This window comes from Theobroma cacao, chromosome 5 (assembly GCF_053813885.1).
Source record: "Theobroma cacao isolate CCN51 chromosome 5, ASM5381388v1, whole genome shotgun sequence".
Taxonomy (NCBI): domain Eukaryota; kingdom Viridiplantae; phylum Streptophyta; class Magnoliopsida; order Malvales; family Malvaceae; genus Theobroma; species Theobroma cacao.
Window position 1 is genome coordinate 32,187,847 of NC_142643.1, and position 16,586 is coordinate 32,204,432.

Genomic DNA, 16,586 nt, shown 5'->3' on the forward strand with positions numbered 1-16,586 from the left:
GTGATCGGATCTAACCATGAAATACCAAATTCAACCAAATCTCCTCAAGGGAGCACTAGATCTTAGGAGTGCCAATTTGGTGCTCCTCTTCCTTGGAGCAGCAAGACCAGTGCACCCCAAGGAGCTCCAAGATCAGTGCTCCTTAAAGAAGCTCAATTTGGCCGAATCTAGGGATTTTCGACCAGATTCGGTCATGGGGTGGTTGGTTGACTGGAGGTAGTGTAGATTTTTTTAGAAGAAATTATAGTTTGGTAATTTTTAAAATTAATGAAAGATAAATTATTCTTTCAATATTGCCACGTCATCAAACTAATGAAAACATTAATGGTTGACTAATGGGTAGACTTATGTGTCCAATAGAAGATATTCTTTTGAAGTGGACTATACATTTCGAAAACTAATGTGTTAGCTTCACTCTGCCTTTAAAAAAACAAAATTGATTGATCTAAATCTTTTTTGAGAATGAATGAAAAATGCTTTCAAACTTGGTTAATTGAAATGTGCTTTGAGAATGAATGAAAATGTTTTTCAAGTTTGAAGAAAATCCTCAAGAGTTTTGAAGTTAATCTTGAAAAAAAAATATTTTTAAGCTAACTCAAACTCAAAATGCTAGCCTTAAGAGCCAATGTTTTGAATGAAAAGAATCGATTTTGAAATGAATTAAAATCAAAATTTATTCTCTTACTACAGAAAGATTTGATTTTGAGAAAAGAATGAGTCAGTTCTTGGAAGACAGAAGTTTCAAGAATTGAAAAAATCGACACCTCAAAGAGCAAGAATCGATTCTAGAAGAATATAATGCAAAATGAAGAATCTGAGCATGAAAGAATAGATTTTCCATGAAACAATCATTGGTTCTGAGTGAGAATGAACCAAGGATCTCCAGTCTGAAAAGAAAAAATCAATTCTTGAGGAAGAAGATATCGATTCTTGAAACACCAATGACAAAAATCAAAAACTTCGTAAAGACACAAGAGATTATACAGTTGGTTAAAATTGAAGTGCCAAAGATCAAGCTCAAATTCAAATTTTGGCACTAGACCATAGTGAAGAACAAACACCTTGGAATAGAAGAATCGATTCTTGAAAAGTGTGATGGTGTCACATTTGAAAAAGTTGAGGAAGAATTGACATCTTAAAAAGGAAGAATCAATTCTATTGAAATAGAAAGTTTCAGACTTTGAAAAATGTCATGAAAAACCGACAACACATAAACAAAGAATCGATTCTTCATATACGACAGAAAAGTGCAATTTGGTTAGAACGTACGAAAATCTTTTTCAAATTTGCTCCAACGGGTGTATTCTTCACTACTTATAAATACTTGCTGAAAAAGCCTATGAAAGCAACAATTTGAATGATTCAAAATAGAGAAAGAGGGAAAACAAGAAAAGAGATCCTAGAGTAGAAAAATCCTTTCTTTGAGCATAAAGATTATTCTTTTATCCTTTAATTGATATTCCTTGAGCCAAAATTCCTTCATTATTCATCATTCTTGAGAAAGCTCTTACCTTTTTGTACTCAAATTCCTTACCAGCCTTATTAGAGATTTTAAACTATAGATTCTTTTAATAATCCACTGTTGTATAGGATATACCCCCTTGAAAAGGTAGTATTAAGGTTATACCAATAAGCAAAAAGTAGAGAGGTTGTGATTGATCCTTAGAAAATATTTGGTTGTGAACGTTGTGCTTGATCCTAAAAAGGCAAGTGACTTTGGTCGAGGTTGTGCTTGATCCTTGAAATGGCATTTAATTGTAAAGGTTACATCTAATTCTGTGTTAAAAGGCAAGTTGATAGTGGATTCGAACTCCTTGTGCTATCAACGGAGAGGACGTAGGCATCAAAGATCGAGCCTTTATAAAAACTTGGCTAAGTACTTTTTATTTTCTACACTTTACTTGCTTAACTTATACCCTATTTTTATAACTTTGCCTTTTATATTTCAGCTATGTTAAACATCTAAAAAAGAGGAATTTTTACTTGATAACCAATTCACCCACATCCCTTGGTTACTTCACTTTAAGCTAATTTATCTAATATAATGGACTCGTGTGGAATTATGACTAAAACTTAGGGGTGTTAATGTATTTTACCCAAAATCTATTCAACTCTTACTTTACTATTTATATACCTTAATTTAACTTAAAAGTTATTCTTAACTAACTCAATTTTTTGTTAATCTTTTTTGGTTTATATATATATATATATATATATATATATATATATATATATATATATAGCTAGATTGCAAACATAGACATATGGCTATTGGGTCTGTATTAAAGGTTTACACAAATTGAATAAAGGAAGAAGATTTGTTAGAGGATTTTGGTATAGATAGATTTCCTTGAGAATTCCTTCGTTGAGATAACTTAATGGAAGGGAACTATAATTTTTTTTTTGAAGGCATATTCATTTCAAGTAAAAAGCTATACAAAACATGTCTCTTAAAGTAGAATGCCTAGCTTTGGAAAGCAGCTGATAACTCTATGATATAGAGTTCTTTGGGCTTAATTTTGATAATAATTTAGTTTAGTTCTTGTAGTAATGTATAGAAATTAGTAGGTTTTATTTAATTATCTTAAATTAGTTATTTTAGGTGAGTTAGTCTAATTTTGGTTAAATTGGTGTTAATATGATTAAGATAGGTTGTTATTGATTTACTTGTGCTTTTGTAGGTGTTTGAAAGAAGAATTTTAATGGAAAAAGGAGAGCAATTTCGAGGTGCAGACTTTTAAGATATATATATATATATATTTCGGTATTTTGATCATAACTTTCTCTACAGAGCTTCAAATGAAGCTATTATTAGACCATTGGAAAGGTAAGAGAAAGATCTACAACTTTCATGTTTACCACTTTACCTAGTTCTGCTTGTAGGATTGTCAAAAATCTTATTAAAGTTGACGCACAGCAGTAGTCCAAGAGCAATTACGATTTCTGTTAATTAATTTGGCAAAGCTGTGACTTACATAGTCTGATGAGGACATCTCAGCTGAAATTGACTTCTTTCTTTACCCAACTTATCTTAACTCCAAAGCCTATAAAAATAACCTTTCGGAGGACTTAAAGGGAGAGAAAAAGGAAACACCAGATTAACATTTGAGAGTCAAGGCACTGAGTCATTGAAGCTACGAAGAATTTACGAAATTTAAGGAGATTTGGAGATCAAGAACACAATTCTTGATTTTTTCTATATTTTCTTTTATTCTCTTATTTTCTTGGTTTTGTTTTAATGTTTATATTTTATTCAATGATGATGTGTGACTTGATGGGGAACTAAATTTTTAATCTAAGATTATGATTGAACTCAATATATAGTTTGAATTATTTATCTCTCTTTTACTTATATTTGATAGATTTAAGTTGTTTATTTTATTCTGTTCGTAATGCTTTTAATTGCCTGATCACCAATTAGATTGAATTGGAAACCTAGGTTAAACCTTGACGAAGAAGATTTAGGTAAACCTTGAATAAAATAGCGTATGATCGAATGCACGTAGTTAATTAGGTGATTTGATTTGCATATATGGTAGACATACACTTATAAGCCACACGTAGTCAGGATTATAGCACAAACTTAATGAATCTTTCTTCAATTTAATTTGCATAGACATATAGTAAATTAATTGGGAAAGGTATTTTATGAGAAACTCAACAGAGACTTATAAATAATTTAGGATTCTAAGTTAGCAATGTAAAACCCGACCCTATAAATACATGTCATGACATACATGCATTGAGTAGCATGTTATTACGCTAGAAAAGCACCTAAGAATAGACGAAACTCGGTATTGTACCTAATGGTACACTTGAGTTGATTTAACCTCGAACTAGTTCAAATAGGAATTGTAGGATGAAATTTAATATTTTATAGTCAAGAAATGACTAAAAAATGATTGTTCAGAGTTTGAGGGTTAATTTTGGGTAAAATTAGAAATTTTGATATTCAAGGGCAAAATCGTCATTTTGCCACCTAAGATAATAATTTGATCATGGAGTGAAATTTTTGACCAAGATTAACTATTTGGAGTATAATTTAATGATAGGAAGTGAAAAAGTTTAATTCTGGTGATTTTTGGAGTGTAGGGGCAAAATCGTAATTTTGCCACCCACGGATAAAATTTGAGATTTTGAGAGAATTTAGATCAAATTTGACAAATTGGAGAATGGTATGAGTATAAGGGATGAAAAATATGTCTATGGGCAATTTTTCAATTTTTGGGGCAAAAATGTAATTTTTGACTTTTACCGGGGGCAAAAGTGTAAATTTCAAAAAATTACTCCACCGAGACTTTGGATAAGTCTGAGAATTTTATCTAAGCTATGGATATGTGGGACAAGTGTATGGTGAAAATTTGGAAACAAATGGATGAAATTTTAAAAATGGGCCAATGGGAAAGTGACACATGGCATTTTTAAAATAAAATAATATTATTTTAATGAAAAGTCAGCCATTTAAACTCAAATTTTGAGTGCTGGCCGGCCATAAGGAAGAAAAAGAGAGGAAATAGAGAGGAAATGAAGAAAAAAAGAAAAAACCAAAGAGAAACAAGAAAATTCAAAGGGAAATTCGCGGTTTTTGACCGTTTACGCGTCTAACGGTAAGATTTTTCGATTTTAGCTTGATTTCTACCTTTCCTATGCCTTTATTTCCATTTAGCATGCTTGAGGAGAGAGATCAAAAAGTGATATCAAGGGCTGGACGAAATTCTAGGAGAGAGAAATTGAAATTTTTAGGTTTTGATTTTTAGTTAAATTGATAGTTTTAGTTAGTTAAATGTGTTTAGAAATTAAATTGGGCAAGAAATCAGTAAATTTTCACAATACCCACTCTTGGCTGGATGCTCAATGCTGTACAATGATGATGAATTGATTTTATTCTAAGAGAAATGAAGAGAAAATGATGAAAAACGATTAAACGTGATAGAAAAACAAAGTAGAAAATTAACCGAGTTAATGTCCCATTTTTGGCCGAATTTTCCAAGGAAGGGAGTGAGCTGATTTTGTTGTTTTTAGAAGGTTATTGGCTGATATTTAATGGTTAGAAATGTTGGAGAGAGAATGGGATGATTTAGAGCTAAAATGGAGCGCGTTAGCAATTTATCGGGCAAAGTGCCAAAAATAGGTTAATACCGCATTTAAGCCGTTTTAGGCTATTGCATTTCATACCATGCATTAGTATAGGATTTAAGTTAATTATATAGTGATTTAGCATCAATGTGATGAATTGTGTAAATTTTTGTAATGTGTCTAGGAGGAGAGCCTTCCGGAAAAGGCAAAGAAGTCGTACCCGACAAGTAGTGATCGGGACGCTTAGAAAGCTTTTAGTTTGTACAAACGGTGAGTAAACTTATTATTATTGTAAATTATCTAGAGTTTATTTTAAATGCCCTTTATGTATTTTATGAAATGAGAACGAGATTAAAACGGGATTTTTGATGTTTTAGGAATAAATGTGACAAATAAAAATATATTGTATTGATTATGAAATTGAGTAATTGGAGGCTACAAATTGACTTGAAAAATATATATTTTCCTAGGAATGGCTTATGAGAAATGAGTATATGTGGCTATATTTTGTGAATGCATTGGGAAATTTATGTAAGTTGTTTTACTATGCAGGCTGGATAAATAAATAAAAGCCACGTTATACTGTCGAAATTTTATTAAAATTGGTGGGTTAGTCACTGCAGTGACGGGTTTCCGTGGACTGCCTATTAGAGGGGCACGGTAAACCCAGTTATATAGTTACTCCGGTTGTAGAGGCGAGGAGGGTAACTCCTGGGGTAGTATTAGAGCTCACTTCACGTCGAACCCCCACGTGAATGTGTAACTTGGCCAACGCCAAGGAACGGTTGGTTTTAAAAATAAAAATGTGTTTCACGTGTGAATATTTTAACACCCTTGGCGGACTCGGTTAGATGCCTCGGCCAAGGTATCCCCGAGGATTAGTTTTGGCTTGAGCCTTGTTTTAATAAAAGACATAAGCCTTAACAACTATTTTGGTAAATTACAAATATTTTATGGTTTAAGAAATAAATTGAAAACATTATGAAATGGGTTGAAATTTGTTGTTTAAACTTGCCTCCATTTTACTCGTCTTTAGATATTTATGATAATGTCTGTTTACTCATTGGGATTGCAAAATCTCACCCAACTCCTTTCCACCCATTTCAGGTTCAGTATAGACTGTAGATAGCTGATCTCATCGAGGACTACCATTGGATCTGCATTTTCCAAACCGTAGATTCACAGTCCTCTTTACTTTTGTTTATTCGGGGGCCCTCTTGTTATTGTAAATTAAATTAAATATTTTGGCTTACTGTATTTCAGTATGTATAAATTTATTTAGCTTTTACGCTATAAAAATTATTCACGTATAACTCTATAAATATTGTTTTATAAGAAAATAGAATATTTCCCTTAATATTTCTTTTATTTTCTTATTATATTCAAATAACCGTAATTTCGTTTTAAATGAAGATTTTAGACTTTTAAACTCATTTTGAATATGAATTATGTATTTTGTACTTGTATATTACGTTTTAGCTAGTTTTGAAATTTTTGAGAATAAAATGACCAAAATACCCCTGTGTGGCGAAAATTTTATTTTGATTGTTTTTGATCTAAAATAGTATATATTCTCTAAAAACTCGATATTTAACAATGATTGCTCACAGGAAAGGAAAGAAACCGATATGTAAGCCTTGCGGGGTTCCGGTTGGCATTCTAGATAATGAGTGTCAATCGGGACGTCGCGGCAATTGTCATGGGCCTGAGGGAGGTTCCGGGTCGTGACAAGCAACTTAATCCATTAAACTAAGTTAAGGGAGAGAGACAATAATAAGATAAAGTATTGAAGGATATCATAATCTTAGGTCTTGTAGTCATTCACATTTAATAAAGTAAATTTGCTAATAGATTTTAGATTAAGTTTTAGTTTTCATTATTAGTTTAATAATTTAAATTTTCCTTTTAATTTTAATTGTTTAGATAAAATTAAGGTGTGTTAATTTTAGTAGTTAACTGTAAGGATTAATTCAATTCTCTATGGGATCGACACTCTACTCATATCTATATTAACTTTGCGATACGTACAATTGCGTGAGTAGAAAATTCAACAAAAGCAACTGCCTGAGCTAAGATCTTAAACAAAACAAGATCAACTTGTGACAATGGTTGCCTATGAGATCAAGATGTTCAATCCTATCAACATCTTATGGCAATTGTAAACCCAGTAAAAGCATAAACAAATACCCAAAAATGTACATAAAATCTTTCAGACCCACAACCCTTTAGCGTTTAATACCAGATACACAAGAACCAAACAAAGGAGACAACACAATAACCTCCAAACCAATGACTTAAATTAGGTTGTGAAAATTAGAAATTTGCACAACATAAGATAGCTACAAAACCAGCATAATGAAATGGCTAGTTAACCATTAACTAGATTAGGTTCACCATTTTCAACAATCTTCACAAAATTTTTTTCCCTATCCACTCCTTCTTTAATCAGTGAGTCTTCCACTAGGTTATCTTCTCGCAAGGTGTGACATTCTTTCCACCTAGGGGCTTTTCTTTTGAGTGCCTTAATCTACAACATCAACTTACAAAATCTCCATGGCACCTCTTAAAGGGTATTTGTCCATTTAATAGTATTTTGAGAGTCACTTTCCACAACCAAGTTGAGGTAGTTGGCCCAAATAGATTCAATAAACAACAAGAAAGCCTCTCTGATAGTAGAGATTTCAACCAGGTTTGAGTAGCCATTCCTAATTGTTATGGAAAACTTGATTAGCACTTCTCTTTTATCATTCCTCATCATGCCACCAATACCTACAACTCTTGAGCTTCCATTTTCTGCACTATCGACATTAAACTTGACTTCTCCCTTTTGTGCTTTCATCCATGCGGTGGTATTTTTCTTTGCTTTCCATTCGACTATTCTTGTCATCATGTTGAGTTATCTATAAACATCCAAAATTGAAAGGTGCTTTGTTGACCATCTTGCATTAGCCCACATAGCCACCCTAAGTTTAATCAGATCCTTGATCATTTCCCTATCCCATTCCTTATGATGGAAGACAACTTCGTTCCTACTCAACCATATAATCCAAGCTATCGTAAAAATGGTAATTTTTCATATCTTGAAATCACTTTCCCCTACCATGGTAGTATTCCACATAACCATAAACTCTTTAAATCCCCTTAGAATCACCCACATTACACCCCAATTATTTAGCCTTGCATTCCACAACCACTAACTCTCATAGTATCCCATAAATAAATGGTCCACCGTCTCCATTTCCTTGTTGTAAAATGGACACATTACATCAGCCTCGGTAAGCATCCTTTTCCTAAAAGGTTCTCCTTTAACAACATCTTTCTGTGGACAAGTTACCAAACCAACGACTCTATTTTTTGTGGGGCTAATCCCCTTATACCCATTTCCACACCTTTTCCCTATTTCTTTCCTCTTCCTTTACCATTTGGCAAAAAGACTTTGTCATGTAAACTCCATTAAGTGTTTTCGTCCATATCACCTCATCCTCCATATCTTGGCAAGGGTGATAGTCTCTTATAGTGTTTAGAAACATATAATATTGTCCTTCTTCGCATCCCAAGATTTGTCTCCTAAGATCTATTCTCCATTCCCATTTTCCATTTGTCCATTCCCAAAACTTCTTTACTCTCCTCATCCTATTATTAGCTAAAGCATAAACTTTAGGGAACATTACCTTTAAGACCTCTCCCTCAACCCATCCATCCTCTCAAAACCTAATATTTTCACTATTGCCCAACACATATCCAAAGTTTGAATGAACTTGCAAGAAAAAAAGGTTACTAAGGGAAAGGGGCTTTATGATATTATTCCACACATTTAAGGCTCTCCTATTGCTTTTTTCTTGTAATAGCATTAGAGTAGGATTCTCCCTGTTTTTCTCAACTAAAACCTTTCTCCGTAAACTGTTTTTTTGCCTTCTCATATCTCCACAACTACTTGTTAAATAGGGCTTGATGTTTTTGTCCCTAAGTCCACAATGCCAATCCCTATTAGATGATTGCAAATTGAATTATTGTGAGCTCCCAACCTCTAAGAGGTCACATGGAAGATACTCGAGAGACTTTTTTGGAGTTGTTTCATTTTGCCCAAACTTCCCCAAATTTGGACTTTGATGTATTGGGGTTTAAATTTTATTTTATTTTATTCTTGTATCCATTGTAAGTAATAAAATTGTGTATTTTTCAGTATATATATATATATATGGGGAGAGAGAGAGAGAGAAAGCACACCAACACTACGGAAAAAGATAAATATTTACTTTTTTATTAATAAATTTTATAAAATAATTAAAGCTTAAGTGTGTGTCTTTATCTTAAAACATAAAATAAAAAAAAAATAAAACACACTAAGGCAGCGGTTTGTATCATTTTCAAGATCACAATGGTGATGTTGGTATTAGGGTAATGTAACCACGGGTGATTTAAGATTACCATGATTAACAATTATTAATTAGTGGATATTAAAGATCACTGTTTTTGATATCACATAAAAATTAAATACTGTTTTTTTTAAATTATGAAAATAACTATAATTATTTAAAGACTGTATAAAGATAACAATTTGCAAAATATTAATGTTTTATTTCTTGGAAGGTATAATTAAATGATTTAATAAAAAAGATATGAAAAACATATTTATTAATAGGTAAAGTAACTTCTAAAATATTAATTTCATGAAATTCTTTGAATGAATTAGAAAATAAAACTAAATCCATTGATATGATAATGAATTTACTAAGAAAACAAAAATTCTATATAAAAAAATTCTATATAATATTATATACTTTTGTGTTTAGTATGTAAAGAATATTATTTTGAAAAAAACAATTACAATTTTGTGGGAAAGCAAGTTTTTCCTTTACACATTAAAAGGCTAAGAAAGTGTCCTAACCTTAGGTGTAGAAATTAAGTCACCCTTTGATCTAATAACTCTTGGTGATCCTAGATTACCAAAAATTTTGAGGTGATCACCCCCATATCAAATGTTATGTAAAGAGAGTCGAAACAAACTTGCCTAGCTAATTTTATTTTGTTCATCTTTCGTTTGTTTTATTATTTTTAATTCTTTTTTATATTAAAGGAAAAAAAATTATGATTCCAATCTACTCATTTTGTCTTATTTTGTTCTGACTTTATTTGATTTTCTATCAGTATTTTTTAGAATATCATATAAAATTAAATTTTCAAAAGAAATTAAAATTCAAAAGTTGTAAATCTTATATTTTAAAAAAATTAATAACTTTATAATTTTATTAAAAAAATGATCATTTATAATTTTATGAAAAAAGATCAAAATTAATTCATTAAAAATCAATAAAAATAAACATATATAATAATAGTATTCAATCCCACTTTTACTGCCAGAGCTAGCTTTAGTTCCTTGAACGTTATGCAAAACAATTGGATATAAAATTTTGGTGTTCCTAACATTAGAAATTATTTTTTTCAATTTATTCAAATAATAAAAAATATTAAATTTTTACCGAAAATATATTTAATGAATAAATTTATTTTAAAAGAGTCCAAATTTATCATTTCATTCTTAACAAATAGTTTTAATTTTTAGCAGTGAGAAAGTCAATATATTTTTAATCCACCACCCTCTTTTCAAATTCCAAGCTTGTGGGTTACTGCTGCTTTCCTTGGGATAGCCAGGCGAGTACGGGCACATATCGGACGGTCAATAATGCTTAGATCTCAGAATATCTGGAAAATAGGAGTCAACATCAGATAGGTTAGAAATGCACTGCACAATTAAAAGTAGAGCCCATACGCTCCACGTGCTTCCGGCAGTGGCCAAATAAAAACCAACCATGTAAGTCGTGTAAGGCAAGACAAAACACAGAAACATCCCGAGTCCTATCATTTTGTCGTGCATACGTGGTCGGTCACCCGTGACGCACATACGTTAATGACATAGTCAGGGGCGGAGCCGCCTTATGATGGTCCCCCCCAAAACTTTTAAAAATATTTTCATAACATATAAAAATTTTTAAATTTTTTTATATATTCTATTAATAATTTTTTTAAAATAATTTTTTATTTAATAATTAATATAAATAAAAAATAAAATAATTTCACATATTTAACTCAATTTTAAATTTTTTTAATTTAAATTATTATTTTTACTTTTATTTTTTTATTTATTTATTTTTATTTCATTTGTTCTTATGTTATAAGTTTTTATAATTTTTTTTAAACTTCTACAAACCATTAATTATTTTTTTTGTTATATAATATGATACTTACCTTTTACTTATCATGTATTTATTTTTTACGTTACGTAAATTTTATTATATATGATTTTAATATTTAAAGATTAATAAATTATTATATAATTTTTAAATGTAAATTAAAGTGTTAAATTATTACTTAAAATTTTATAAATGTATATTTTTTTTATTAATCTTGATTTTATAAATTAACTTAAGTATATTTTTTTATATATTTTACGTTTTATATTTAATTAAAATAAAATTATCTTAAATTTATAGTATTTAAATAATTCTAATTATACATAAAGAAACTATTAATCTTTTATATCTTTTTAATTATTTATATTTTATAAATTATAATTTTATATTTAATTTAATATTTTTATTACTAATCAAATTTAATATATTAATTTTTTAAAATTTTTAATTCTTATTCAACTGTATTTGATATTCTCAATAAAATTTGACTAACTAGACATAGTGAATGGTCCACGCAACATCACAGCAAAACTTGGACTCGTCTCTTTAGATTGGTGAAGCATCCTGAAAAATTCCATCAGCACATCGAACTTAAAAGATTGGCCAACGAAATTTCATCCTACGACCTGAGGTCGAACACTCGACTTTAATGAGCAATTTTAAGCTGATAAAGACTAGAATAGGAAACTTCCTGTGGCAATCCACAGCTGATGCTTCTCTAAATTTTTTTTTTATATATAATTGAAAGAGAAGAAGATTTTGAACTCTATTTTTTAGAAGAGATTATACATCAATCAACAAATTAAATATTCGAAGGTGCAGCTGATGCTTCTCCGGTTGCTTCCTCCCCTCTCCTTTCATTGCTTCCCCAGTTTTAAACTACTCTTTAAAAACTATATATATGAAAGCAGATAATTGGCCTCTCACCATGTTAGACCAGACAACAGATAAGAGAGAGGGAAAAACAAAACAATGTCAAATCTGTTCATTAAGCAGGCAAAGCATTATGCAGTGGCTCGCCCGAGCTACGCACCAGAATTATTCCAGTTCATTGCCTCAAAGACTCCGGAACATGATCTTGCATGGGATGTCGGTACCGGCAGCGGCCAGGCTGCCCAGTCTGTGAGTCTCAGTTTACTCTCCATGTGACTTCTAACTTATATGCACTATTAATTATTGCCTCGGAAAAATATTTTTCCTTTTCACAGCCCAGAGGATTTCTTATTAGATGTTCTAATACATGTTAATTTTCAGTTGGCTGAGATTTACAAGAAGGTCATAGCCACAGACACAAGCCCAACACAGCTTGAATTAGCATCGAAACTCCCCAACATCCAATACCAGCATACCTCTCCAGTCATGTCCCTGGCGGAGGTTGAGCAAAAAGTGGCAGCAGCATCAAGTGTTGATTTAGTAACCGTTGCACAAGCCATACACTGGTTCGACCTCCCTGTATTTTACAAACAGGTGAAAATGGTGCTCAAAAAACCCCATGGACTCATCGCCGCCTGGTGCTACACCACCCCAGAAGTCAACGATTACGTGGACAAGATCCTTCAACGATTTTACCGAAATCCTTACTGGGATCCGCAGCGAAAACTGGTGGATCATAAGTACATAGGCATCGATTTTCCGTTCGAGCCTGTGGATGGAGCGGATAGCACGGGACCATTTGAGTTCGCAAATGAGAGATTGATGGGTTTAGAGGACTATTTTACCTACTTGAGATCGTGGTCAGCGTATCAGAAGGCTAAGGAGAAGGGCGTGGAGCTTTTGAGCCAGGATGTGGTTGAGGATTTCAAGCGTGCTTGGAAGGAAGATGGGAATAATGACCAAAAACGGGTCAACTTTCCTGTCTATCTAAGGATTGGAAAAGTGGGTCTATAAAAGAAGCATGGATTGGAAGCCTGGGAAATATTGGCTGAATTGTCCAATGTCCCTTGCAAAGATTGTGATCAATTCAAATAATTCGGGTCATTGTTTAGTAATTTATATCATGTTATATTATATATATAATTTCTAAGTTAAATTAAATTTGAAATGAAAATAATTATGTATATTTGATCAATTAAGGTTCGAAATAATTTTTTTAGTTTCTAATTCTATAAAGTTTGGATGGTCCACTTTTAAAATTAATTTACGGATTGAATCAAATTCGGCAGTGTTGGACCTCAAACAACAAACAACCAAATACTAAGATACTCACAATAGCAAGACGCCACAACTCAAGCCACAATATTTATAAGATAATAAATCTAAATTAATCAACCAAATGGGAAAATAAATCAGTAGATATCACAAGCATTAATAGCAAAATAAAGAACACCAAATATACATGTAGAGGAAAAAACCATGACAAAGCCGGATAAAATCCATTATATGAAAAATAAGTAAATTTACAAAGTTCAATATCTTAAATTTTTTATCCAAAATTTAAAATTCATAACAATTGAAATATTACAATGAAATTATCACTTCAGGGAATCCCTAAATTTAATTTCGAAAAACCAAATTATGGAATAATCTTATCTCCCTTGCTCTCATGGAGCAATGAAATCTCCTTCGTTCTTAAAGTCGCACACATTAGCACCAATTAAGCTTCTTTTTTGTTCAACTTGACTACCAAATTTCGAGAAAAGAAAGAAACCCTTTTCCATTTTCTTGGCTATTGGACGTGCATGGCTATGCAACATCATCAAAGCCGCCCAAAAATTACAAATAAAGGAAGAAAGGCTCATGTCATGAGCCAATTGAAAAACATGATCTAGACTTCATGTTGGAATGAGCTATGTAGCCAATCGGATTGATTAAGGCTTAGATCCAATCATACAATTATATAATTCATACTGAGTGATTTGAGGTTTTCTTTTATCAACAAGATTATGCTTATTAGTCTATTTGATAAAGTCCATGATATTAACATTCCTTACAAGGAAATCGTAAAGTGTTATAATTATGAGATTTCTATGCATTAAAGCATAATCTCTAAATTCTTCCTAGTCAACGTATCATTGAGGCTAGATATCAATGATGCTTAAAAACTAGTATATTCTATATTCTTTACTTCAAAAGTAAACAATCGATTTCATAGGTTGAAGTATAGGGATACTTGGAACTAGAATGTAAGTGCTTGTTCTAGGAACAAGTTCACTAAATATAAGATGAGGATTTCAATTGGTACTTCACTATAATGTTAATCGAGTATATCCTCATGTGACAATCATGCAAGTGATCCTTAGAATTAAGACACTAGGTTGTCTTATACAAGAATTGCTATGCTTTGATTTCATCCCTATGTGTCTTACCAATGATGCCAAAATAAAATGCTTTTTGGTATAGCATGAGATGTATGAAGGGAAATAAGTGGTCAAGACAAGATTCATCACTTTGAGTGATTAAGGAGATGTATCTCGATTGTTCATGCCTTGAGTTAGCCTATGTGAAGACTTTAGTTAGAGCACAATGGATTTTAGGAAATGAGTTTCCTATAATCCTTGATAAATAATTAGTGCCATAACTAACATGGAAGGTCTAGCAGTTAACACTGCACCATGCTTTTAAGCATTTTGAGATACATGGTGAAAAGATTGAATTGTACTAAGAGACTGATCACTAAAAGGTTGAGTCAAACCGTCTTGACTCTTCTAACATTTGGGTGGCCATGATGGATTGCTGCATCCCATTTTTGGCCTATGATCGTAAAGTGATTGATATGTTTAATGAATGATAAATTCAAAGTAGTTTGAATTTATCTAATCTTAACTTTAATTTATAGATTACATTTCACGGCCATTGCCAACATGTTGGAAACCTAATGGATCACACACAAAAAGTGAATATTAAGATTAAACTTGGAGAGGTTATTAAGTAAGACTTAATTAGAACTAGAAGTTATGAACTTTTATTGAACTTAATTAAAAAGGTTTAATTAAGTGCAAAGACCAATTAGCAATTACATGAAAAAAGGTTATTAAGGCTGAAATTGTTCCAAGATATAAATACCTTATTTAAGCTACTCATTCCAAGTAACCTAGCCACCACTTTTCACTGACGAGTAATGTTGCCATCCTTTGTGAGTATGTGAGAGAAAACTATGTTTTTCTCTTGTGCTATGTGGCTAGGGTGAAAAGGACGAGAAAAGTGATCAGAACACATCCTTGCTAGCACATTGAAAGCTTGGCAATCCCACCTTATTGTAGGGATTTCTCCATTCACCATGTTGACTTTGTTATGGGCCGTACAAGAACTTCTTGGACAGCTTTGATTTGTGACAACCAAGCTTGGTGTGAAGTCTCTCAAAGAAGCTATTTGGTGGAGTTTGAATAAGGAATCAAACTTTATTTTGTTCCCAAGGTAATGACCAGATCACATATATGTTTTATTGTATTGCACATCATATAAAAACCATGAAAGTGCCCTTGCATGGAAAGACCCATTTTAATTGTTTATTTCCGTTGCGTTTATATTTTGCTTTTATTTTTGTTTTGCATTGTGGTGCATGGCTGGCCCTTTCCCATCAGTGGTATCATAGCCATCTTTCAAGGATTTGGATGATCATTACATGTTTTATCATCATGATTAGCATTTAAGATGCTTTGCATTTTGATTTGAAGTCCTTTGGTGAAAAATCAATTTCAAAAAGGTGTTGTTTTAATTTTTTCATTTTGCTTCAATTTTGATTAAGTCCATACTTGATTTGATCATGTTTTAAGCTATCTTTAATCATGTCTAAGGATCATTTAAAGTATGGATGAGTCTTGCATGAGATGCTCGACCAAATAAAGCACAATTGCATTTGGTTTTGGATGTTGTCTTAAGGCAACATTCTCATTTTTTTTTTGTTTATTATTGTGCTTCTATCCAGACTTGAAATCAACTTTTTTAAGTGCATTTTTTGTCACCTTGAATATGATTTAAAGTTCTTAAATGTTTGGATCGAATGCTATATGAAATATACTTTCAAATAAATCAAGATTTTGATTTGGTTCTAATGTTGTCTTTGGTAACAAATGTGTTTTCTTTTTAATTTTAAAATCTAATTTAGAAATTGATGAGTCTTTATTCTTGAAGTGGTTTTGTGTCTTCTTTGGTCAACTAGAAGAATTAGAAACCAACCTAAAATGCAACTAAATGATGCATAAGATGCCCATTTAAACAATTGCAAAAACAGGTTTGGTTAAGAGAGAATCCAAGTAGTGCGGTCCTTGTGCCGATTTTGTTCAAAGATTTGATTAATTCCTATCCAGCTAAGGTTGTGGAATTGTATCACACTTATTGCTTGATAGGTGGACAACTTGATCATGAAGTGTTCATGATCAA

At 31.7% G+C, this 16,586-nt stretch overlaps 1 protein-coding gene and 1 long non-coding RNA gene across 2 annotated transcripts; both read left to right on the top strand.

The window, feature by feature from the left end:
- The first annotated feature begins 4,526 nt into the window (after positions 1-4,526).
- LOC148762783 (uncharacterized) lies at positions 4,527-6,316 on the top strand. The gene is made up of 3 exons (XR_016026231.1): positions 4,527-4,607; positions 5,261-5,346; positions 6,184-6,316. It is a non-coding gene; the product is annotated as an uncharacterized LOC148762783 (long non-coding RNA).
- Positions 6,317-12,106: 5,790 nt separating this feature from the next.
- LOC18598792 (S-adenosyl-L-methionine-dependent methyltransferases superfamily protein) lies at positions 12,107-13,335 on the top strand. The gene is made up of 2 exons (XM_018120675.2): positions 12,107-12,389; positions 12,522-13,335. Exons 1-2 carry the CDS (start codon positions 12,240-12,242, stop codon positions 13,152-13,154), a joined length of 783 nt encoding a protein of 260 aa, XP_017976164.2. The 5' UTR covers positions 12,107-12,239; the 3' UTR covers positions 13,155-13,335.
- Positions 13,336-16,586: the final 3,251 nt, after the last annotated feature.